Raw genomic sequence first — 26614 nt, forward strand, 5'->3', positions numbered from 1 at the left:
GGAAGTCAACAGGACTCCATGTCTTCAGCATCAGTGTTTTCGTTGGGAAACAACTCATTCCAAACACTTTTCCATGGCAGGGGAAACAGTGGAAGAGGAGAACTCCGGCTGGCTCACGTTCAGTCAGCGTCTGCAGGCCAGGGCCAGAGGAAACAAGTGTTGTTGTCTGAAACCTCTGATTCACAGATTAGGTTGGAAAGGGATACAGTAGCTTGCTACCGGGGCAAGTGGGCGATGGGAGGGAACTACTGTGAATGATGCGAAGAGAAGGACTGATAGATATGAGATGGAATATCTGGGACAAGAGTGTGGATAATAATAATCAGAACCTAAGTTGTGATTTCATACTGTAGGTGAGCTATCAATGCTGTTTTTTTTTTGTTTTTTTTTCATTTTTTGAAAACATAAATAGGGATTTGTGGTGTCTAATGAAATGTCTAAGGAACCAGATAAAATGTGTGGGTGGGTGTATTTCCCAGCGTGTTCACCTCACCATGTGGCCGGGCTGTGCTGAGTCCCGGAGTCATCATAAAGTGGGACAGGGTGGAATCTGCAACGGTGTCTTCCCTCTGGAGAAGAACGGCCCCACTGGAGAGGTTCGCTGACAGCAGCCTGGCGGGCTCTTTGTAGGCCAGCAGCCTGTAGGGCCCTTTCCCTAGAACTACAAACACCAGTGTTCTGTAGGTCAAGGGTTCCAAAACTCCCAAAAAATAATCATATTTTAACTGGAGAACCCGCACCCTGACAAGCACTTGATATTGTAGGAGTTGAGGCACTAGGTAGCCCTGGAAAACCAGACAAATCTGCCAGTGCAACAAATAATTTGCTCACAAAATATGTTTTGCTCATGACGCCTTGAAATTGTAGATCAGCTATTTTCACAATGTTTGCCTCTTACTTATGTATACATTTGACAACAAAAAAAAAGTCATTAAATTGCGAGGACTTTAGAAATGTGCAGATACCCTGTATGTTGGTTTGTTAACTGTTGTGTTGAGTGAGAAAACAAAGTTGCACATTAAGCTAATCATCTGGGGACTCCAAAATATAATTTGGGGACGACCCCACTGCTGTAGGTAAGCTATTTATATTTGGAATGAGACATAATACTGCCACCTTGTGGGCCTTTTTTTTTTACATTTGGTTCCATAATGTAATTGTCAAAACTTGGTCAAGTAACTATAAGTAAGAATAAAAGAAAAACAATACTTGTGGGACACATTTGCTGTTGTGAAACATTTGCCGTAGTGTGGCATTAGTAAATATAATTTATAGAGTAATGCTACTGTAATTTGCCTTTTTTTTCTCCGCTGACTAGACCACATACTGTATGTCAATGGAACAAAAACAAAAAAGTGAGTTAAGTGAGTGAGCGTACCTTTATTGTAGTATTCACAGTCGTACGCTGCGAAGAGAAGCACAGAGCCAGTGAGTACACATATAGTTTCCATGATTTCCATTGATTTCCATTTACCCTCTGAAAGAAGAAAGTCTGACTTTTTGCTGTAAGTGACTAAGAAGAAGTGATTCTACGTAAGTGTTTTTCTTTTTCTCTGTATTCTGATAATGTTTGTTCAGTACCAGGGGTTTTCTCATCTCTTCAGCTCTTTAGTATAAAGAAAATAACCGACCTGAAAATGTATTTTCTGTTTAGTAAAGTAAGAGCATTATAGACGGAAAGACCCCTATAGACACACAAATATACACCCCTATGAGTGTACGAATATAACCAATTTGAAACGTAATAGTCAATTTGTGTGTATACACTGTGTGTACACTCTTGGGAGTTAAAAATGTATACTTAGGCTTTTACTGTGTGTACTTTGTTGTTGTACTATAAAGCCGGTGAAATGATCGCTATCAGTGGCGTGCACAGACATTTAGAGGGGCGGGTGCTCAAGTGAAAAAAGGGCACCGTGTGCAGCGAGTGGAACCGGCCGGTTGCCTTAATAGTGTGAGATTTATAGATTTTGGGGCCTAAATAATAAATTAGAACGTTTTTTTAATCAATAATTGATCAATGTCACCATGGTCCACATACTGTACAGTGTACACACTGTTTCAAAAGGGCACATTTTTCCAGAGCACTCCCTATTGTCTATCTATCTGTGCACGCCACTGATCGCTATCGAGCCCACTATCGAGCATTTTCTATTATTTTGTGGAAATAAATTCTGAACAGAACCAGTATCTTTTACTAGGGCCTTCAAACACAGTACCTTTCTAACTGACTGAAGGCAATTGAACCTTTTTACCAATAAAGTAATATTAAAGAAACTGTTGACCGGTTAATATAATGTACCGTGTCCCACTTCATATTTACCCCCGACATTGCTGGTTGGCAGATATCAATACACTTTTAGACCGACATGTTTGTGCCAGCATTGGTGATTACATAATATTTCTTGATCGCCTCTTGTCTTGATTGTTTAAGAAATTCAGCATCCTGGTCACTAAACTGCCTCCCCCTGGCCAGCCGGGGCACCTGATGGAGGGGAAAGGAACTGGTTGGAATAGCGTGTTCCTTCCACGCGCTATACGTCCAACCAGGGAAACTCCCCCCTGTCAGGTGTAAAGGAGCAACTTGGACACTCAGGCATGAAGTAAGCATAAGTTCAAGTCCGTTGCTCTCCCCTTGTCCCCCATATATGGGGACTAGGTTGGTGGAGGGTGTGTAGAGCCCAGGATCACATTAGATGATTGACACAGGGGTGAAAAATGGGTTACAAAATCGTGGGATAAAATCGTGACTCACGGCACAGAGACGGGGAGCGCCAGTCTACCGGGATGCCGTGGTGGCAGCAGCGCTGGGCGTACGCTGCCACGCTGGTACAGAAACACTCGCAGTCTCCACCGCGGCTACAGCCGCACGTGTCCGCCAGGCAGTTGGTGTAGAACCAGGTAACATCCACCTATAAGCACAGAGAGAGAGAGAGGGAGGGAGGGAGGAGTGGAGACCTTTTTTTTTTTTTGACCCGACACAATGATAATGACATTTTTCTTTAAATGACCACTGTTAAAGTGAAGAGCCACTTAAACATTGGTTATATTTGTGACCATGAGTGTTATATTGAGTTCCATGAAAGAAAAAACTAAACCAAACTGCATATCTACATACATCTACTACATACTGAATGCTATTTCGAGTAGCACATTTGCCACACTTGCCACACGTGTATATACCCAGTTTGACCTTACCCTAAGCCTGTTATCATAACAACCACAGGCTACCCTGGTGTGAGCTTGTAGATTGATGCACATCGCCAACTTTCACCAAATGTTTTCCAAATATTTTTGCAGAATGTTCACATAATGATGTCATGCCCAAAATAGGTACACACTATCATGTGGTTATATGCATGCTAGACCAACACTCACCACAGGGTGGCAGACTTGGAAGACCTCGCTGAGCAGGACTCCACATTGTCTCTTTGCAAAGGCCTCCCTGAGGGGGTTGAGGCTGCAGGGGTGTCTGATATCTGGACTGTTCACACACTGAGGAGACACACACACACATGCACACGCACACGCACACGCACACGCACACACACACACACACACACACACACACACACACACACACACACACAAACTAGTTCGATTTCTTTCTTGAATTACTATAATAAATGATTTATCAGTAGATAATACAACGATAGTTATAACTTTGTGTGTTGTAAGTTTAGTTTTCTGTGTATTTAATAAATCAATATACCAGTACAAAAGTCCACCGCACAGAATCTTGTCTCATCTTATCTCACGCAGACACATCATGAATGCATAAGTAAGTAGCTTAGGGAACGACGGTTCCAGAGCCACGTGGCCCCATAGCTCAGGAGTCTATCTCCTGTTTCCGTATAGCGTGAGGAAACTCCACGTACAAGTACACCCCCTCGCGCTACAATGTCGCAGGGACTTACCCACAACCCGACCCGACGCTGAGTGCCAGGCAGGGAGGCATTGGGTGTCATTTTTATAGACTCGACCGGAGATTGGCCACTGAGCCTTTTAACTGGTTCAGTCCACCCGACATGCCCACACCACACGCCATAAGCAATCCAACCGGCAGATTCAAAGGATGTGTGTACATACACGTTCTATAGCGCATCTTCAATCAAATCAAACGAGAGAAGAATATTCTGAATATTCTGGAGTTGGACTCAAAGGCCACCGTACGCTTCGCTCTTCGTTGATACGCGGTCCAGTCACTTCCCTGTTTAACCGCTGCAGAAAGAACGCCTCGTCTCTCCTAACCCAGGGCGCTCTCCGTGGTTTTGATATGATGGACATATACTAAGCTCTTCACTTTTGACTTCTCAACTACCTCTCGTTCAAAAATATGAACGCGACGGATTATTTAGCGATGTTATGGAAACGAGAGCGAGGTAAGCAAGCAAAACAAAATATCTCGGTTTTTTTTCCCCGGAAAACAGAACTTTACAGAGTAAAAGCGGCACCATGTCTTCCCGGCAACCCCCAGAGCTTCTATTTTGAAGGAATCCCGGCGCCGATTGTGTTTTAATGGTAAGAAGAATGGCATCTGACACAATGAATTGACTGCTGAATCGTTACCTGTACTGCAGTCCAGCTGTTTCCAAAGTCCTGAGGTGTCGGGGAGTCGATGTTGTCCGGCGTCCGCATCTCGTTCACCGTCTTCAGGTCAAAGTTCCCACAGAGACCACTGAGTTTGCCCTGAACAGAGTCAGCAGTCGCACGGCATCAGTCAACACATTGTCACTTCCCCCACTTCCTCCCCAACTACACGTACGGTAATTACACACACACACAAAGACAGATGAACTGGGACTGAGCGCACGCACGCACGCACACACACACACACACACACACACACACACACACACACACACACACACACACACACACACACACACACACACACACACACACACACACACACACACATTATGAGTGTTTCATGGTGTGGAGAGAGACTTTGCCTTATTTTAAATAGCTTTACATTTTTTAGAATTATTTTACTAGTACTTTGCTGTGTGTTTTATTGCATTTGTATAATTATTTATTGTCCTGTATGTATTGTCCTCAATGTATGCATTGACCTGAGCAAAACAATTTTCCCTTGTGGATAATAAAGACATCTAATCTAATCTAATCTAATTATGTTCCAGTCTTGAAGGAAGAACACCAACCTTTCTATACCTCCCCTAATTGTCCCTTGGAAATATCAGGAGAGTTACATGCAGATTTGATCCTTTTAGCGTACATGTAATAATAATAAAGTAATAATGAAGGAATGATTTTTTTTCTTTTTTTTTATCCCACGATTTTGTAACCCATTTTTCACCCCTGTGTCAATCATCTAATGTGATCCTGGGCTCTACACACCCTCCGCCAACCTAGTCCCCATATATGGGGGACAAGGGGAGAGCAACGGACTTGAGTGTCCAAGTCGCTCCTTTACACCTGACAGGGGGGAGTTTCCCTGGTTGGGCGTGGAAGGAACACGTTATTCCAACCAGTTCCTTTCCCCTCCATCAGTAAAGTAATAATAAAGGTGAGGACACAAAAAATGACATTTGAAAAAATTCAGGCTTTCAAAATGCAAAATGGAAACACTCAGCGACGGTCTGTCTCTCTCCTGACCTGCCAGCGAGGTCCAACTTGGATGTGGACGGTGGTCTTCCGGTCCCAGAGGACGGTCACGTCCTCCTCGGGGGCGTGGATGACGGTGAAGTAGCCCGCGGGCCAGATGTATATGTTGTGTCTCCTGTCTATCACACTGGACGGGTTCTAACAGGGGGAAACAGCACAGTAGGTTGGATATAGGACAGAAGTATTCGTGGATGACGGTGAAGTAGCCCGCGGGCCAGATGTATATGTTGTGTCTCCTGTCTATCACACTGGACGGGTTCTAACAGGGGGAAACAGCACAGTGGGTTGGATATAGGACAGAAGTATTCAACTTCAATTGTATTGTCACATACTTGTAACAGGAGTGCAGGTGCGTAAAAAGGAAAAGTGGATACAATTCTTTGTCGTACAAGCCCCCCATCATTTGCCGTTTTCAAAAAGGGGAAAATTATATATATATATAAATAATAATAATTAACTGGGCTGCATGCAGTGAGAGCAAATCTTTTGTAATGATGCCGTTGTTTATACATAATTTATACTGCATGTGTTGTAGGGGATGTCCCGATTCGCTTCCGATCCCATCCCCCATACCTCAATGTCTGTGTTAGCCGACGATACCAGTGTCGTGATCTCGTGTTGTGTTTATAGCAGACTCCTCACTCAAATGTGCACTTGTGCAGTTTGGGGCAACTCCAAAGCAAACTCCACATATCCCAACATTTTATTTACCTGCCATAGTGTCAACCCCTTACCCGTGTGTCGGATGGGTGGTTAGACTGCCATATTCACCGATACCGATATGACCCGATATGACAAATAAGGGCCGATCCGATACTTTTCCCCCGATACCGATACAGTATATCAGGACATCTCTAGTTTGATGTACTGTATGTCACACTGTCCGCATAAGATGAAGGTTGAGTCTCACCGGCTTCCCACTGACATCGTCAAACGCGATGAATGACCTGCCGATGTTGATCATCAGGGACTTCCGGCAGATGACTCCACTCTCGTAGCAGTCGACGTTCTCGGCCGTCACACTCAGCATCACGTCAGTGCTGCTCTGCTGGCCAGAGAGCAGAAGCTTTGCTGATCCAAGTTCTGTATAGCTTTTATGTGCAGAATGTATACTCCAAAGTGCTTTACACTATTGAGAATATTATACTGTTGTACAATATATAATCAGCAATGCAACATCAATGAGAAAGATCTAAAGTCAAAGTCAAAAACATGACATCCTTTAAAATCACTTATTGATCCATCCATGGGAATGATAGTTCACCCTAAGTAAGTAAGTAGCCTTGCTGAGCCATGAGGCCTAATAGGGCAGGAGCCTATCTCCTGTTTCTCTAGCGTGAGGCAGCTTGATGAACAAGTACACCCCCTGGACATGACACTACTATGTCACAGGGACTTACCCCCAATGGGCAATCCAACCCTTGCTGAGTTTCAAGCAGAGAGGCAATGGGTCCCAATTTTTGTCTTTGGTATGACCCGGCCAGGGATTGAACCCCGACCTCCCAGTCTCAGGGCAGACACTCTAACCACAAGGCCACTGAGCTGGTAAATAATATCATCAGCTAAATGTCTAAAATGTGAACGAATGTATGCATAAAATTGCAAAATTCGATGCGATTGAATTTCATACTGTACCTTCATAAGGTAGACCTTGCAGGCGCCGATGTAGTCATATAGCAGGCCGTCGAACGTCCTGTAGTGCCGATCTCCGTAAGCCGTGCACATGGAGGGACAGGGCCAGAACTCGCACTGGAACGTTCCATGTTGGCAGACACTACAAAGACGACACAGCTTCAGCTGATATGATTCACCGTCAACTCGCTGGCCACTTAACCCATGTAGACCTGAGCTCGATTCTACAAAATGTCTTCTAAATCCTGACAGTTTTCTGAAAAAAACCTATGTTTCTATGTCAGTCTTTCTCAAACATTTTCATGTCAAGGACCCCCAAAAATATATGTAATTGGCCGCCAACCCCAATCTGAAAATATGTTGTTCCAGAGACCCCCCCCAGAAGCAAAGATATGAGTTAAAAACGTTGGCTCTGAAATATATAAATTCCAAATTTGCGACACATTTTCACGATTTTTCAAAAATAGCGGACCTACAAGCTATTAGCGCGACACCGAGTGCTGCGCTATATGAGCTTGTAGATCTGCTGTTTTTCAATAGCTAAAGTATAACATATTCCCGTTCATAATGGGTTAACACGAGTAAATTCCGTCACCCCTAATTGCCTCCCGTCTTATCAGAAGGTAGGGTTTACCACGGGTAGAAAAGTGGCCGCTCAACTGCCAAAAGGTTGAATCAGCGCTCATTGAGCTATTAGGCTGTCATCTAACAATCTTCGCTGGCAACTGCTTGGAAGAAGAAGAAATGGAGGGACGGGAGAATGGACAAGAAGAATGACTGAGATCTCTGGGAGAGGGTTTCCTTTCAGAGGAGGATGAGCCCATCCAAAGGGGTCAGGAGTGAAAGACTGTCATACAAGGATGAGCACTGTTCGGTGGGCCCCATATTCTGCGGAGAATTATAGTATGGATATCGGGTAGCCACATTCGCTCACTCTGACAATTGTACAACTCATCACTTCAAGCACAATCACTCTATGAGAAATTTGTCTTCATTCGGCCAGATATTGTCAGCGGAGGCTGGGCGAGGATAATACAAATTTGTACTGCCGTTTAAAAACAGCCGGACAAATGACATTTGGCAAACCTGTCACCTGTGCCATCATATGCATCATATTGCAAGACAGCAAATATCTATTGTAAACACAATGTTTTGTTTTCAAATAATAACAACAAAATGGTAAAGAGTATACGGTGATTCTTCTTCTTTAAAGCCTTGGGAAGATCAATGTATTAGATGTGTTAGATGTTCTATGTATCATGCTGATTATTGCTTCATTGTATCATTGTATTAGATTCGTATGTCTGCTGATTATTGCTTCATTTATTCTTTTAACCCGTTAAGACCTGATTCTAAAAATTGTCTTCTAAATACAAACAATAAACAGTTTTCTGAAAAAACATATGTTGATAGTGGTGCTCAAAATATTTCAATTCAAGGACCCCCAAAATAATATGCATTTGGCTGTGGACCCCCATCTGAAAATATTTAGTTTTGAGTTAAATATGTTCGCTTAAAAAAAAAAAAAAAAAAGACATAATTTTACAAAATTTTACAAAAAATCACAGATGCTTTCCCAGTTGTAATGGGTTCACACTGGCATGTTTGGCATGATAGTTGTTTTGTTGTTTTTTTAATTAGTGGAGTTTGATGGGACAGCTACAGTTACAACTTACCACTGATGACAGGGGGAGGAAACCCTGTCCCCTGGGTAGTACTCTTTCCCCTTCCACAGACAGGGGCACGCCTCAGGCTCAAAGCACTCATCGCCGTGTTTCAGCAAGCTGGAAGAAAATGCGCCCGTTATTTCTAAGTGATTTGTGGCTCATTGAATATATAGTGGGGTGACAGAAGAAGAATGAGAAGGTGTAACGTTAAATCTGATGAGTTAATTCAGCTTTGACAGTGTAAAACAAATGACCTGTGTCCAGTTTTTCCTCTCTACATCCTGACTCAGATTATGTGATGTATACACAGTCGAATCCTGAGGGTCAAGAGCACTGGAAGGTACCTGACTCCAGCTTGCATGTCCTTGAGCAAGACACTGAGGCCCCATTTACACTGGCAGCCCACATCTAGCCTGAATCAGATCTGTGCCACATCCAGATCAGATTTGTTTAAGTAAGTCATATACACAGACAGGTCACATAAAAGTCACATGGAATCAGATTCCTTCCAATGTGACTTGAGCCACATTCAGAGGTGGTTTCAAATCTGATTAAAATCTGATTTGAGGAGATCTGTCTCAGTCTGAATGCAGCAACCTGATCTAAATCAGATTACATGTGACTTGTGTGTGACTATGTGTCCAGCTCGTTGGCGCTCGTAAATGCATCAAGGAAGGCAATTATGTTTCTGCAACTGTCAAATAGGTCTTCTACATCTATTCTAACTAATAAAATAACATTTCCGTGGCACTCAGCATGTCACCCTATACCCTAGACATAATTTGGCCCTTGGGGAAAACTAATTGGGGAACCATGCAACAGAGAATCATTAAATTTGGGCTGTGGGATGTCTGATTTAACATATAACTTAATTGGTTTCTCCCGATAAATCATGATATATAACCTATTTTATTTTATGCTTTTATTTTATCCCCCCCCCCCCCATTTTAGCGGATGAGACCGGAAATCTTAAAACGTGAAAAACTCTTGATCCAAATCATTCCGTCCAGTTCTAAGCAAAGATTATGTTTTAGACGGCGGCCCGATATCGCGGTCCCGTCGCTATAGTCGCGCTAGAATTAATCGTACCTCCCGTGTTTGTCGATCGCCTCGGGAGTGTTTTGGCCACTTCAGCTACATCCGGGATAGCGCCTGGTGCGTCGCTAAATGTGCTCCGTTGCTGTAAATCGCTGGGCGCTCTGATGTAATGGTCCTAAATACCCCCCGGGGCGTTTGTGATGTTAATATAACAAACTAGGCCAATCTTTATGTTGAATCATGCAAAAAAAAAAAAAAAACATCAACTAAGAGATTGGTAGTCGACTAGGACCCATTCCATTCCGATTAGTCTGCTAATCAACTAATCGAGGTCAGCCCTGGCTCTCACGTGCGTGCGTGCGCGCACATACACACACACACACACACACACACACACACACACACACACACACACACACACACTTCTTATAATTAAATAATTCATACGCCATAAGTGTGACAGAGGGGCAGCAAACGCAGGGCTATACTTTACAGAGCCATGCGAGGAAATGGGAGAGTTTCAGGGCTTTGGATGAAAAGGAGGGTAACACTCATTTAGCTACATGAGAAAACCAGACAATTAGGATTCTCAGAGATAGAGAGAAACAGCCTTTGTCTGGCTCCCTCTGTCCCCTTTTTCCACGCTGCTAGACGGAGCTGATAAGTATCTTGTAATATCCAGGGTTGAGCTACAGCCACTGGCGAGGCTTGAACACAATAGAGTGACATACTGAATGGTCCCGCCACAATCCTGGGCTTCATCGGAGTAAAGCTACACCCCAGATAACACGGTGTTAACAGCTGCCTTTATCTACCCGCCAAGCCACTGTATCGATTACTGTGATCAAAGAATTCATAATAATTCATTCTCTCTCTCACACGCATGCATGCATGCCGAACAAATCCTCTCACTTCAACTTTTAATTAAGTTTTGACAGAATGTGGCAGAGGAAAATGCAAATGAACGGCATCAAGAGTGAGACGTGACAAGAGTGAGACATGCATGGCACATCTGTCTCAACTGGCAGTAGGCTCAGGGTTCATTTAATTATCACATCACATTATTCACTTGAAAATCCTATGTTAGGCTTCAGAAAAAGGTGCTCTTACAGTCATTCATGGGACTGGGTTACTTCCCACTTGGTCCCAAAAAGACTATATGGCGTTGGTAACAAAACTACCATTCGTTTATACTGTAACTAACCAAATGCTTCCATAGTCTATTCAACCGTTTCAGCCAAAACCCCCAATGGTATCAATGCAAGCACAATTCCCACAAATGGGATTTGTTTCACAGAACCTATTGTGGTTGACTCAAGCTCACCCTAATTTCAGGCTTCAAAGGCTCTGAAAATAGCCATCAACTGTAATGTGCTGTCTTCTTTCACCACCTTGTATTGTGACTTCTCATTTCTGCCAAGAATGAAACAGCAAAGGGGTGAGCTCTGGAATGCCTTGATTCCAGGAGGAATCTCCAAATAAATCTCCCTCCAAATGTCAAGGCACTTTGAAGCCCATATTTCAAATACCAACATGCAATTATATGTGACATTTCAATTCACTGTGCAGATTTCAATAGAATATAACACATTTATCAGCGAGAAGAAAAAAATACGACTACTGGACAAGATAACTAGATGCATCATAATTCAAAATTTAGCTATAGTAAAGGATGTGAATGGGTGTCAGGATGACTAACCAGATGGTTCGTCAGGTGAAGAGGTTGGTTTAAACTTTTGCATCAGATTATTATTTTCTTTTGTTCTTTACCCCTTTTTGAAAGTCGAGAAGCACCCTCTAGCACAGTGGTTCCCAAACTGTGGTGAGCAAGCGCCTTCGAGGGGGTGCGCGACATGAAAAGGTGGTTTTATTTGAAATATTTTAACATATTATGACAATATATGGCAAGTAATACAGAATATAGCCTATGCTGCATACATTATGCCATATTCAGGTTCATATATGTAGATAAATAGGAAATATATGTCTCTATATAGCTTATGCAATTAGCTCTGGTCCATAGCCTTCTACTGCTTCAGTATATAAGGCTATGGGACTTTCGGTTTTGAATCTCAAATCGAAATCAGACCAGCCTCTCCTCTTTAGCGTAAATAAAAATAACATTTTTGCTACTCACCAAAACAAAGGCGGGTTGTGTCATTAGAAAGCCTACTTTCCTTAGTGGACGCACTCTGAGCCTTGGAGTAACTTTTAGTTACTCCAACTTTTAGTTACTCCTTGGAGTAACTTCCTTGGAGTAACTTTTAGTTACTCCAATGCGCCCTCTACCGATATTGCCCAGAGAACTGCCTCACAGAGAATATCTTTCCTCCGGTGAAAAAAAATCAATTTCTGGCCAAAAAGTACAGTTTATACGTGTGGTCGGGGGCTCAGAGTGCGTCCACTAAGGAAAGTAGGCTTTCTAATGACACAACCCGCCTTTGTTTTGGTGAGTAGCAAAAACGTTCTTTTTATTTACGCTAAAGAGGAGAGGCTGGTCTGATTTCTATTTGAGATTTAAAACCCAAAAGTCCCATAGCCTTATACTGAAGCAGGCTATGGACCAGAGCTAGGAGAGACCATCTCAATTGTAAAAGTTATGTTGTATTAGCATCTTCTGCCATACAGCTTGGACAAAATAGCATTTCATTCACAAAATAAATGATATAATTGAGCTTTAAATGGTCATTGAGCTGTTCATGTACAAATATTTTAGAAACTGTACAGTATTGAAACTGTCAAAAGCGAATTCATAAACTTGGGCGCCGGCCTACTTGGGGCAATGCAAGTCCTGAACAATGCAAGTGGGGAAGGGGAATACATGGTCAATTGGAACATATTATAATGTCCTCCTTCCTCTCTTATACTTCACATAGCCGTTCCTCAACCACATTCTTCCATGTTATTTATTTCTGCTTTTCCACTTTCTGATCCATTGTTGCATACGCTGACCCTTATGCTGGCTAAGTGGCACAAGTGTGACGTGAAGCTCTGGTAATCTGTGAAGCCAATTGTTTGGTTAGCCAATCAGGGCTATAAGCCGATGCATACATCTCCCAAACACAGAGAATGTGTGCATTCTCAGACAGATACAGCTATTCTTGTTTTTTTTCAATTGGCACTGGATCATATGAGACACATATGCTTGAGTTTGACACGCACGCACGCACGCACGCACGCACGCACGCACGCACACACACACACACACACACACACACACACACACACACACACACACACACACACACACACACACACACACACACACACACACACACACACACAAGCGCACAGAGGAGAGAGAGAGAGAGAGAGAGAGAGAGAGGGAGACAGCACATGCACAAGCACTCAAGATACAGACAAGTACACGCACAACATACACCAAGTGCAACTGGTGATTTAAATTATTCCTATATTTCATATATAGCTCAATTAAATTTTACTCACATCAAAAGGTATAGCGCTTACTTATTTTCACCAAAACCAACAATAAGCCTCTTCGACCTTCTTACTTTCTTACTTACTTAATTCAGTCTGGAACAAAACATATCCCCACTAGTGAATGATAATACAAATGAAAGATTAATTGACACAAGATTCAATTTGGCTCAAAAGCAGTGGAATGGACAGTAAGTTGTAGCTTTAAACTACTGTATACTACAGCTATATTTTAGCATATAGTTAGCTTTACTTTACTGTAAACTGCATGTGGGCTTAAGCTCCACAGCACCTGGAAATGCTGGTCATATGAGTTCACAGGACAAGTTAGGCTAATTGTCACAAAATGAGGAATGAATGGTCGACATTTTGATCATAAACAAAGTAAAGCCTTGTGAATGAAAACACAATAGCTGCTGCTGTCAGCACCTCTGCTAATTATTTCCCATTATGGGCTTTTAAATCCTGCTTCAGATGAATACCTGTGTTGGATTTGTTCGAGTTGGGGGTTGTCTTTCTTCCTTCTTTAAAATAAAATAAAAATCCCAGTAGCCACCAAACTTATTGTTGGACATGTGAGGGATGCTCCTTACAGTTTCCTGCTTTAGACTTGGAAAAGGAAAGTGACCAAGGTGTTGATTATGTAGTCTGTGGCTATTACTTTTACTGTTTTTGGCTCATCTGTTACTGCTGCAGGCCATTTCTATCAAATCTATACGTTTAAAAAAATCTCGCTTGCCAAGGCAGTTCATGTAAATAGTGCATAAACTTCAACTTCTTTGTTCAATCATCAAATTGACCATTCTGTAGGCCTATATTAAGCCACAATACAATTAGGCCAACTAAAACACATTTCTATTGAACAGCTCCCCAATGGTATTCATAATTTTGCTAAAAAATAGTTTTTTTTACCAGTAATTCAAGGGATTTCAAATATTTCAGATTTAAAATGTATGTCAACACGTATTCATGGTTTACTACAATACAATATTTTACTTCAAAATCGTACTGAACAAAGTGTTGGGGCGGGTTGTCTTGCGGTCGGGCTACTCTGGGGACAGAACTGAACAGAAACCACAGGCAGAGTAGAATGGAAGCAGCTATAGGTGGCACCAACAATTTGTCTGTCCCGCGGGCAGTTCCGTATTTATGTTTTTGTTTTCCCTCTGAAGGCGAGGCGAAGGGTTGCGTAACCCCCGTGGACAAGCGAAAAAATTGAGCACTTGCGTAAAAAGTAATTCACGTAGCCTACAGAGCGTACGCACAAACCTAGGCACCGCACCTGTGCTCGGTACCATTGATTAGAGTGGCAGTGTACCGTTGCGGGCTCCACGAACGGAGCGGAGCAATTTGCCACGAATTCCGTCCCCAGTGTAGCCTGGCCGTTAGAGTCCTACACTTAACAATGTGTTAAAGTCCCACGAGTATAAAATGCTCTTTTACAATACGGGCAAAAAAGTTAAACCATAATTACATTCTGATTAGATTTTGCATTCCTTCTATTATGAAAGCCTTTCATGTCTTTAACCCATTCTGACCTGAGATCAGATTCATACGAGGTTTCCACTGGACACACACTAGGTCTGATGAACCCATTCTGACCTGAGATCAGATTCTAAAAAATGTCAGTCATTCTTCGATTTTTCAAAAAATAGCAGACCTACAAGCTCGTAGCGCGCCACTCGGTGGCGCGCTATGAGCTTGTAGATCTGCTATTTTTCAATAGCTGAAACACAACATGATGCTAAACACCAAAATGGGTTCCCGTTCAGAATGGGTTAAATGCCTTTTAATGCCCTAAGTATTTAGTGCGCTAGTACTATAAAAAAATAAAAACTTCATAATATAACCGTTTGTTTAAATATCTTTATAGGTGAAAGAAACTGAAATGACTTCACCTGACTTGACTCAACCTATGATGTCATGTGACATCACAGGTCACATCTGACTAAACCTTTAAAAGCGCCTCCATCGTATAAGGCCCCTTTGTGTCCATATGTACCACAAACTACGTGCCAAACTATCAAGTTCCAGGGAGTTATTAAACACTCATGCATGGCAGCCCCCTGTTGCCCCCATGCAGACTTAGCTTTCCATGATGTCTATGTCTATGATCGTCTCACTGTGAAAGGTTTGAGAACGGGAAGTGGTGAATCACACGATACAGTAATCTGACACATCTCCCCAAAACTCTCATCGTCCTCTACATCCCTGGGCCTTGTGCCTCGACATACAGTACATCCACATTAGTCCATCTACAGTACAGTACACTGCATGCTTTGAATCATATTTGTATATCTGGTGTGAAGTTGGCCGAACGGCCAAGGCTCCAAGAACAGTCAGAAATTGTAGTTAAGGGCGTTTATTTTCCCCAAACTCCTCCACCAAAGTCCAGTACAGATTCAACAGTGTGAAACCAGGAAAATAACAATAATAATAATACAGACAAATTAAATGAACACTTGAGCAAACACTACGAACAAAACCCAACTGGATAAGAGCTCTCTTCAGGCTGTACCTTGATCACACAAGGCCCTGTAGCTCTCCCTCAGGGATGTTACCTGTGTCATTGCCCACTTCTAACTAACTAGCCTGTCCCTGCAGCCTCCTTTAAATAGGAGTGGATCCTACCACTGGGCACAGACTCAATTAGCACATTTCTTCTCACATACTTCACTAATATAAATACTTCCATCAACAACACCTTGAATAAACAGTAACCTAAGCATTCTCAATAATGCGTTACAATTAAACAAGTATAAATCACCATGTAAACTCAGACAATAATAAGACAGCATAAGAAACACCCCTCTCCATGCATAGCACTTGGCCCCTTCCTAAATCAAGGGAAATGCCACCAGCAGTGCAGGAGAGACAATTAGCAAAGAATCAGTGAACAGTTTTCAATACACCAGTTTAAAACATTAGTCCTTGCATGTTATAGAAAGCAGTTTCATGTCTTTGTACTGTATATAGGGCACGGGTTGCCCCGTGACATTTGGTATTACAGGTCTTGGCAAGGGAGAATCATAATTTTTAAGAATTCAAAAATAATATTAGTAGTTTTAAGGGCAGATACACACTATGGTCCCGGGTGCGCACTCGGGACCACCTGGCCCTTTTTCAATGGAAGTCACGTGGTTTGAACAAACACCTGTGTTTGATTGCCCCCCCCCCCCCTCCCCCCATCAAACACAGGTGTTTGGTCAAACCACGTGACTTCCATTGGAAAAGCATTGAAAGACAGCATGGAGGTGGTCTCGGGACTGATTGAAGTGTACTCTGATACTGATCGATGCAATGCATTGAATACAGTTGAATGAAGTGTACTCGGATACTGATCGATGCAATGCATTGAATACAGTTGAATGAAGTGTACTCGGGTGCGGAAGAATCCAGGCCAATGTGAATCATGGCCAGCGCGGGGACCAGGCATTCGTATTCGGGAACAGTTTAAATCTAACGGACTCAGTGTGAATCTGCCGTAAGAAATATATCCCCAAAAGTATGAATTAGCCAATAAGAAATGTCCAATATTTGTTTAAATTGTTATACTACCTTTTGTTGTTATTTTAGTACTTAATTCATTCATTAGACATGGATAAAACAACGTCAACCGTCCAAAGATAATCATAACGTATAACGACATATAATCCATGTAAACAATATTCCCATGAGGATGACTCTTGATTTATGTCTGACCACTTAACCCACCCCGTTCAGTCTGGCAGCCAAGGGGGATTAACAGGATCAGGTGGCCAAAATGTATGCCTATACTGTCTGTAGAGACCACGTCTGGGAGAGAGAACATTTGACTCCCACAATCCAGAAACTATAGGGGTTCATCTGGGGTGTACGTAGGACCTGTGAAGTGAGCCGTCAAGCAATCTATAGAAATTTGACTTCTTTGCAAACAGCAATTCAGATCAAATTGATAACTTCCACTGCCGAAACTCTTCCGAGACGATTCTTAGCGTTTATGACAGCTTGCTGTAAATGGCCGTATGTCACACTCTTTTATAACCACAAAGCACTTTTAGAACGCAACATGAGCTTCCTCATGACAAAGTCATTAATGTAGGGGGGTTTCCACTTACACCTGCCACCTCCCCTCCCTGGTGGACTTCCTGACATCGGCCCTATGTGCTACACTCCTCCCACGATGTGAGGGGGGGGGGGCGGGGGGGTCAAGGGTCACACAGCCACGGTGGGAAACACACAGACAATTTTCACGAAGCCCCCCCAAGCCCAGTACAGCTAGCCCACCGTCACAGTGACACAGTCAGCATGGACGCTGCCAGCCTGACCTCACAGCTTTAGGTTTCTTCAGGTCTAAATCATCCAGGGAGAATAGCATCTTTTGTGTGATGCTCAGCATGAATGAAAGAGCCACTGTGAGATCATTGATAGGATGGGATGACCGACAGAAAGCAACCGCAGCAAAGTTGACAGAAGGGTAAGCATAGAAACGGTAAGTATAGAACGGACATTCATTTCCATGTGCCTTTGCGCCAAACATGGAATTGGAAGAGATCAGCCCATGGGGGGCCTCCCCATCACGCATTTGTTTGTTATACAGATGCGTTGGATACATAATTATATGGTATCCATAGCAATGAACTGGTCTGATAATGTAGCAAATATAATAATGTAGGAACCTTTGGTCCACCCATTGGGAGCACCAAAAAAACAGGGATGTGGGCAGGGAAACACAGACATATAAACGGGGCCGTGTCAAAATTGAAGGCACAATTTTTTTAATTGTAAAACGTTGGCGATAACTGACTAAAGCCTATCACTGTTGTTTGTGCCTAAGTTATATACTTGTTTGTGACCAAGTATATAACTGTTTAACTGGTTTAAGTGTCTAGTCAATGTAACTATAATCATCATCATCATCATTTTTCGACCGTCGAGATCATAGATTTCACAATGCCACGTCAGACTTTCCGGTCCTTCATTGCCGTCCCCAGGTTCCTGCTTACTGATTCATGTGTCCCTAGCGATGACATCAGGGAACGACAGTTTTCTACCTCTGGTCTGCTTTGAGGCAGGACTCCAGAAAAGAAGGGAAGATATAACCTCCTTGTACAGCTCTGTAGCAGTGGCCGGCAAACTGTGTTCTTCTGGATCGGAACTAGCGAAGAAACACGGGGAAGGTTGCCGTAACTATAATAGCCCGCTGCTGGGCAAGAAGTGAAGAGGTGAGGCTAATGCAAAAGGAACATCTATACTTCTTACGAATATAAAAGTAGCTAATGACCTTGTCCGGTGGGTTCAGGGTACTCTACTCACCCGCGAGGACACGCACATCCAGCCACGCAGGGTTCATGTGTTGAGCAGGTGAGGTTAAGCAGGAAGGATTCACACGTCTGCTCGCAGGCCAAGCCCTGGCCCAGCAGGAGACCATCTTCCCCGGCAGAGCAGTTGAGATACACCTGGCCTGGAGGGCACAGCTTGACTGGGAGGTATAGTGGGGAAAGAGTGGAAGCATATAAGGATTGTGAATCTACAACCAAATGTACTGTACTTATATATATATATATATATATATATATATATATATATATATATATATATATATCATACTATAATTCTAACAATGTCTGAGTGTGTGTCTGTCAGAAACACTGCCGTAGCTCCTTACTGCCTGCACCAAACACTCCCACTTTTCACACAGGCATTGACCATAATATGGAGGGCGTAACGAAGCCCTTTTTTCTATTTCACACATTCATGATTATTAATGAATTTATTAGTCAATTACAAACGCACCCGGGCGCAACGGGTAAGGGCTAGTATATATAATCAACAATCACGTTGAAAATGAGAAAATGATTGCTATAAAACAACATTATGGAATACTGCTGTACTGCTTTAGCGTGTGTGTGCGTGTGTGTGTGTGTGTGTGTGTGTGTGTGTGTGTGTGTGTTAACCTTTATTTAACCAGTAAAAACACATTGAGACTGCGTCTCTTTTACTGAATGTGTGTATGAATAGAAGGGGAATGGGATTATAGGTGATGTGTGGTCAGTGGTGGTCTGAAGTTTGAAGCCAGTGGGAAAGCAGAATATGTAAACGGGGAACAAGACATTAATGGTGGCAAAGTTCTGAAGATGGAATGAAGGGGATTTGTGGGTCCATTTGCCCTACAAAGGCAAAAAGCAGCAGTTGTATTGACAATTCAATGGTAGGTTTTAGATTACTTATCAATTTCCTATCAATTTCAAAATGCAGCACATACAGTATAATTATGTTCATGAAATGATGTATGGTACTATCCACTTATTATATGAGTGGATAGTATTATGGCAGGACAAGATGTCTTTCTCAGTTATGGCTCGTACACACTGCACGATATTTTCTCCGATTATGATGTCGGGGAGCATTTTTTCGCGGTCACCGACAAAGCTCCCGAGCTGACGCAGGGTCATATTGGTTTAGCTATATTAGTCCAATATTGCTGTCACGCATTTCACTTGAATAATGTTGATAAACCGCATCGTAATCAACTCGAATCGCGCACGCGTGTGTGTGTGTGTGTGTGTGTGTGCACGTGCGGAGAGAGACAGATAATTATTTAATGAAAATCAAGATATAACGTCCTGTCTCGCTATAGTGCATGTAGGCTACGCTATCACAAACATTTCGCCCTGTGTAGCCTATTCCTGTGTGTGTGCACGCAGAGAGAGAGAGGGAGAGAGAGGGAGAGAGAGAGAGAGAGAGAGAGAGAGAGAGAGAGGCGTCCTGTGTCGGTCAAAATGAATTGGAATAAAAAACAACATTATGTAGCTGGTCTGGATCGCATCTTGGTGAAGTTTTGCAGTGTGTGATCCCTAGTCGACTATCAATCGTTTAGTGTGAAAGCCACAAAGATATAATGACAGTCGATAAAAAAATAAATACATAATGATCTGATGACTCACGTTTATAACTCCTATGGTTGTATTTTGCGTGTCTTAAGTACCAGGTCTTATTCCCTAAATTGAGTAAACTAAAGACCTGGACGCGTGACCAATGCTCTTTGGCCACTCAGAATAGCCAAATGGCATTGATCACGCCTCCAGGTCTTTAGTTTACTCAAGTTAGGGAATAAGATCTGGTACTTAAGACACGCAAAATACAGTCTGTAGGGGCCATTACTGCTCTTTGGCTTAGCATGAAGAGGATGTAGAGACATGGGTGGATGCGAAAGGGTGTGAATGCAAAGGTGTGAATGCGAAAGGGTGCGCAGGATCGGAAATGAAAAGCAAATCCACCGCAAAGAACGGACAAACCCAGCAATAACCCATCAATGCCGTCAGAGACACACAGAGTTATCAGTTTGAACCTCATGCTAATCATCAGTTGAGCTGCAAAGCGATGTAAAAGTAGAAGCAAGAATCTTTAAGATTCTTGATTCAATAAATAATCAAGATTTTTGATAATTGATGAAACGCTTTCTGATAGATTATGTATATGTATACATGTATGTCAATCTGAACACTCAATATACTGTACAGTACTGTCGTCATCAACTTCACAAGGCCATGGAACTTTATACATCTCAATATCTGCAGTTATAGTTTGTGTTGACTTTCATGAGACATGAGGTGGTTGGGGAGGAACCGCAGGCATGGTGACACATCAGGGAAAGCCACAGTGGCAGATTATTTCACACTATATAGGGCAGCATTCTGAGGATAACGGTGATCCACAAAGCAACTTACCGGTGGCAGCACTTTGTGGAACTAGTTTGCCATTGTGACAAAGCCTGGAGAGAAGGAGAGAGTGGTTATACACTGCAGTGATCAACGCAAACATCTGAAAGGAGATGGAAGGTATAGCGGTTTATTTAAATACATCCATCATGGGTTAGTGGAACGAACAATGTGATGTATAGGTTAAAAGAGAGATGTACTGGAAGGTCAATCTATCTGAGGTCAGTGTCAAGTGAGTGAGAAGTTGTCATTTGGTATCATGTATTCATCATGGACATGGATGAGACCCTGGAGGCCAATAAGGAGGCAGAGAGAAGGCGGGGCTTACTGTAAACCTGCTGATGTCATGATGACATCGCCTGCTTCGTAGTCTGCCCCCAGGAAGCTGCAAGGACACTCGCCCCTGTTGGCACGCACGCACGCACGCACGCACGCACGCACGCACGCACGCACACACACACACACACACACACACACACACACACACACACACACACACACACACACACACACACACACACACACACACACACACACACACACACACACACACACACACACACACACACAATATAGCAATGAGCACAGCTTGCTCACCCCAGATTAAGACTTCAGTACCAACAGTAGATCCAAATACATAAGACACCCAAAGCTTTTGTTTTATCCTAATGTACTTGTATCACCCTTTAAAACAAACTCCTTCTTGTTATGATACTCTTCTTGGGTGGAACAGAGTGGTGCTAAACCTTGTTTAACGGGGGGCTAAAAAGCCTTTGTAACATATAGGCCAGCGCCACACATCGGCCTCTGTACTACAAATTCTTTCTCACTGGTTATCAGATATCTGTGTCGTCCCCCGCTCGAATGGGAATGAAAGGGGGGTTTCAGAGAGAATTCCTCGATGTAACTCTAGCACATGGTAAGTAAGGCAGCGTGCCATGCTAGGATGTAAAAACCTGGGGACATTTTAGGGGGAATTAAGTCTTCTAGGGCAGGTACAGGTTGAAAGAGAGAGAGTGCACAATTACCGAGGTCTGCTGGCTCTATAATGTCCACGGGAAAAGATACAAGGATTTCCACTTAAAGGCTGATCTAAACTTTAGAGCAAATACAAATATCACTTTGTGAGGACTTGTTTGGTTGAAGCACTCTAGCCAGCAGTTCCTAGCTAGCCAGTTGGCCATTAACTGCAGTACCCATCAGTAGTACCACCCATCAGTACCACAGTACCATCAACTGAAGCACGTAGTGTTTGTGTGTTCTCGTGTGCCAGTGGCGTATCTACAATGGCGTATCTACTGAACAACACGCGACTGAGAAAATAGAGAGAACAAACACCAGACCCTGAGAACTAATAGTAGGAAGCGGATTGGCTCGCTGTGTGTGTGTGAAAGGAGCTGCGAGAAGATCCAGCGCAGATAAAAAAGCACTCGCCGGCGTTTCTGAATATCTAGCAGGTTTGATATTTGGCTCTCTCGCCGACTAGACATCATACAGTATGAAATGGGTTGCAGACTATGCACCCACTGCACACTAAACGAAGTGGAAACCGAGCTACACTTCCTAACCATCTGTCCATTGTACCAAGACATCAGAGACACATACTTCCCACAGATTACAACCACACACAGAGATTTTGAAAACATGACCAATGACAAAAAACTCCCATATCTGCTGGGCGAAGTACAACAATGTGCAAACACAGCAGCAAGATTTGTAAGTTGCTGTGATAGGAGAAGGATATCAAATGGAACACAACCACCCTAAAGACTAATCATTGTGTATATTCCTGCACTATACCTGCATCAAGTGATCTTGGTACACAGAAGTTGATCTATTGAAGATTCTGACCTTCAAAGTACATCATTTTTGTTCTGATTGTATTGCTGTATCGTTGTATTGTTCTTTCTGCTTTGGCAATGTAAACGTATGTTTCCTCATGCCAATAAAGCCCTTTGAATTGAATTGAATTGCATAACCGTGCCCGAGAAGGCCTGCATTATACAGCCAATGAGAGCTGAGGACAGGACAGCTGTGCTCACAGACATTGGCGTTGCGTGTAGAGCGCGACCCCCCCAATCACCCATTGGAATGCAAATGCGAGCCTTTCAGCCTTTGTATCCTACTCGTCTGGCAGGTATATCTCTTTGAAAACCTTTAGTGCTTCTGATTGTGCGTGGGGCCCAAAAGGTAATTCCTGGAAACGCTATACTGTCGCGTGCCGTGCGTGCATAAAAGCACGTGTCTGTGTTGTTTTACAATAAGCATGCTGATTCTGAAAGTTTCTTGTCACGTAATTTAAACCAGTTGCTATAGTATGGCAGTATAGAGCTTCACTTTTATAATGTTGCATACAGCCAATGAGTGCATCATTAGCCATGCATCTTGTTGAAGCATGATTGATTGATTGATAATTTTTTTATTAGACAATAAAATGAAAACCGTACAGGGTCTACTCTGTACATTTGCACATTTGGGTCTATATACATTTACATACACAGACATACATACGTGTACATAATGTACAGCCATACAGGGTCTGTATACATTAGCACATTTGGTCCAAAAGGACATCACCGAAGAAAGACCTTGCGGCCTTGTTTCAATTCGGATCATTAAGGCATCATTAAGGTTACTGCATACATTTTATATCTTAGTTTTGCATCGGTGTTGCGCACCAAAAATAGCATGAGCTGTACGATAGCAGATCTGAAGTGATAATGTGGCAGATCTTTTTGCTCTTTTTTTGCACGCTCTCCCTTTCTTTTTTTGATCATTTTTAAGTGGTGCAACCACTTCTACATCCAGCTTTGTCCGTGTACCTGTGTACCTGTGTACCTGTGTGTGTGTGTGTGTGTGTGTGTGTGTGTGTCTTTGAGCACGAGTATGTTACTCATTTATACCAGTAGGGGGCGGCAGAAACAGAGAGAGGGGTAGTGCTGTGTCTCTAATGAGAGAGAGAGAGAGAGAGAGAGAGAGAGAGAGAGAGAGGGGAGTTGCACCACTTGGTTCACACAGGTGTGATTTTTTAAGTTGTACTGTACCACACAAGATGTAACAATAAAGCACAGCCTTGAACTGTATAGCCTGAACCTTGTAGAATGCTGGTGCGCAAGCAGTGGCGTCATCATGGTCGTAGAACGCGCCCCAGTATAGGCAGCGCAGTATAAAGAAATTATATTATATCTGATTATTTTACACTTTTGTTTGTGTCTAAAATTCTCATACCCTATAGGCTTAACAGCAGTTCTGTGCGCATGCTATATGCACACATGTAGGCGCGTGAGCACGAGTGCACGTATACGTGCGACAGTGGTACCGAAAACAAAATCACCATTACACCACTGTGCGCAACACCAATGGGCGCCTATAAGTATGAACCGTCTCCCTGCTCACTCGCCCCAAAATGACTCAATTAGGAGAGCAATGACGAAAGCCACGAATCTATTATTAATTACGTATACATGCAAATGTACGTGTTTTGTGTTCAAAAGCACTGACCTCGGCACACAGGCCTGTGAGCGACTGTTGTAAAAGGTGCCCCGTGGACAAACGCATCCCTCCTCACACTCGTCCCCGCAGTGCTGCGGGATGGACAGCGCGGAGCAACGGCGCTGGCACGAAGACACGCACGTGCCGTACTCCATGGTCTGTGGACACGCGACGGCTACAGGGGGGGTTATAGCACACCATTAGCACAGGACAATCTGAACGTATATAGTCTGTCTTCATACATACAAAACAATGACAGTCAGTTCATTCCATGTGTGTGCTGTAAGCAAGGACGTACAGTATCTAGCATGGGGGACATGGGTGACCTGTCCCCCGCTGTAAGCAAGGACGTACAGTATCTAGCATGGGGGACATGGGTGACCTGTCCCCCGCTGTAAGCAAGGACGTACAGTATCTAGCATGGGGGACATGGGTGACCTGTCCCCCGCTGTAAGCAAGGACGTACAGTATCTAGCATGGGGGACATGGGTGACCTGTCCCCCATGGGCCACGTACGGGCTGGGCCGCCGCGGGCCGCGGACTCGGCGGGGAGGGCCGAGAACACTCCAGAAGCGGCCCGTTGAAATAGGGGGAATACATTCTTGACATCATCAAGATGTGATTCACCACGTTAATGATTTATTTCAGACCTCCAGAATGGGGGGACTTTTTCATTATTTAAAATTTTCCACAGCTCTAAGCCCTAAGGTATATTATTGACATAGTAAAATGTTGAAAATGAGTGGAATGCCCCTTCATTCAGTAGGATAATAAAGCCATGTCTCTGCCTCTGGTTTAAACTCATGGAATCATTACAAATATTGCATTTGAAGAGCCACACTTCAAATCAGGTATAATGGCCTATAAGGTTGAATAAAGTATTATCTGTTTTTTGTATGAATATGTGTAAAATAATTTGCAGCCGCACACTGCGTGCATAGCATGTATCCTGTATGATTTCTCCTGATTGGATTAAATGGTATCCCAACCTGAAAATGTAGTTTATTTTTATTAAAAAGCTGGAGAGACAGGAAGGCCCCTGTTACTCAACACAAACTCTATACTATAGCAATGATTACTTTTAGAATATAAAACTATTTAACACTTAATTCAACACTTTTAACACAACAAAAACAGATTTTTGCTGGGGGCTGCCTGGAACCCCATCAAGCATCCCCTGGGGTCCCCGGACCCTCTTTGGACACTCCAAATATCCAAGGGAATGAAAGTGATCACATATCATTCACACAATGCAAGTCAAAGGACATAAGACCTGTAACTGCCATATAAAAAGGCATTACCAGCTCAGAGATATACTGGTAGTTAATGTATAATCTACCATGTACTTCATGATTGATCACTAGGCTACAAATAAAATGATTGATAATTTATTTTACACGTGAGAGACTAATAAACATCCGAGGGGACAACGTGCCCCTCTCGGCTTGACAAACTCACCACAGTCGGCGACGTGAGACCGGAACTCGACGACCACGGAGAACTTCCGGCATTGGCGAGCGTAGTGCGCGAGCGCCGAGCAGAGGCAGGGCGTTCCGCACTTGCACGTGTCCGCCCGACACTGATGGTAAAAGGGGGCGGGGCTAATGTACTCGTGGCAGGCCGAAAACACTTCCTGGTTCAAGATGTCACACATCTCCGAGGCGTAGGATGCTGAGCGAGAAGTTAAAAACAAATTTAGTCTTTAACGGCATGGATTTCTAAACAAACGTGTTCAACACAAAATGCTGCGTTCAAGTTCAGGAGACTTTGGAGAGAAAAAAAAAGCATTTCTCCTGAATGCTGCCTTTCGGGCATGGCATTATGGAAAGGAGAGGCATTTTTCCATTTCTTTCACCATTTAGTAAATGCTGCATTCAGAGAGTCCGGACAGGGCAGTTGTTTTACAGACGGGTATAATGGCAGGGGCTGAAGCCCCCCTTTGATGTCTATGTGTGCATGTGCGTGTGCATGTATGTGTGTGCCTGTCCGATTGTACATACCCGCTTGTTGGTGAGTATC

General features: G+C 43.2%; 1 protein-coding gene across 1 annotated transcript in view; it reads right to left on the reverse strand.

Annotated features, from left to right (window-relative positions):
• The window catches only part of otog (otogelin), a gene marked incomplete at both ends in the record, with an annotated part of 83151 nt that overhangs the window by 26373 nt on the left and 30164 nt on the right, over positions 1-26614 (reverse strand). The window contains 15 exons of the mRNA XM_080771734.1: positions 494-661; positions 1379-1405; positions 2756-2912; positions 3379-3495; positions 4570-4689; positions 5620-5766; positions 6539-6673; positions 7264-7402; positions 8937-9044; positions 18699-18864; positions 21113-21156; positions 21432-21506; positions 24605-24770; positions 26054-26266; positions 26596-26614. The exon at positions 26596-26614 is cut by the window's right edge and continues 106 nt beyond it. Coding sequence (XP_080627860.1) covers positions 494-661; positions 1379-1405; positions 2756-2912; positions 3379-3495; positions 4570-4689; positions 5620-5766; positions 6539-6673; positions 7264-7402; positions 8937-9044; positions 18699-18864; positions 21113-21156; positions 21432-21506; positions 24605-24770; positions 26054-26266; positions 26596-26614 — 1801 coding nt within the window. The remainder of the gene's footprint in view (positions 1-493; positions 662-1378; positions 1406-2755; positions 2913-3378; positions 3496-4569; positions 4690-5619; positions 5767-6538; positions 6674-7263; positions 7403-8936; positions 9045-18698; positions 18865-21112; positions 21157-21431; positions 21507-24604; positions 24771-26053; positions 26267-26595) is intronic.

Source organism: Protomyctophum bolini, assembly GCF_963924005.1.
Source record: "Protomyctophum bolini genome assembly, chromosome: 1".
Classification (NCBI taxonomy): domain Eukaryota; kingdom Metazoa; phylum Chordata; class Actinopteri; order Myctophiformes; family Myctophidae; genus Protomyctophum; species Protomyctophum bolini.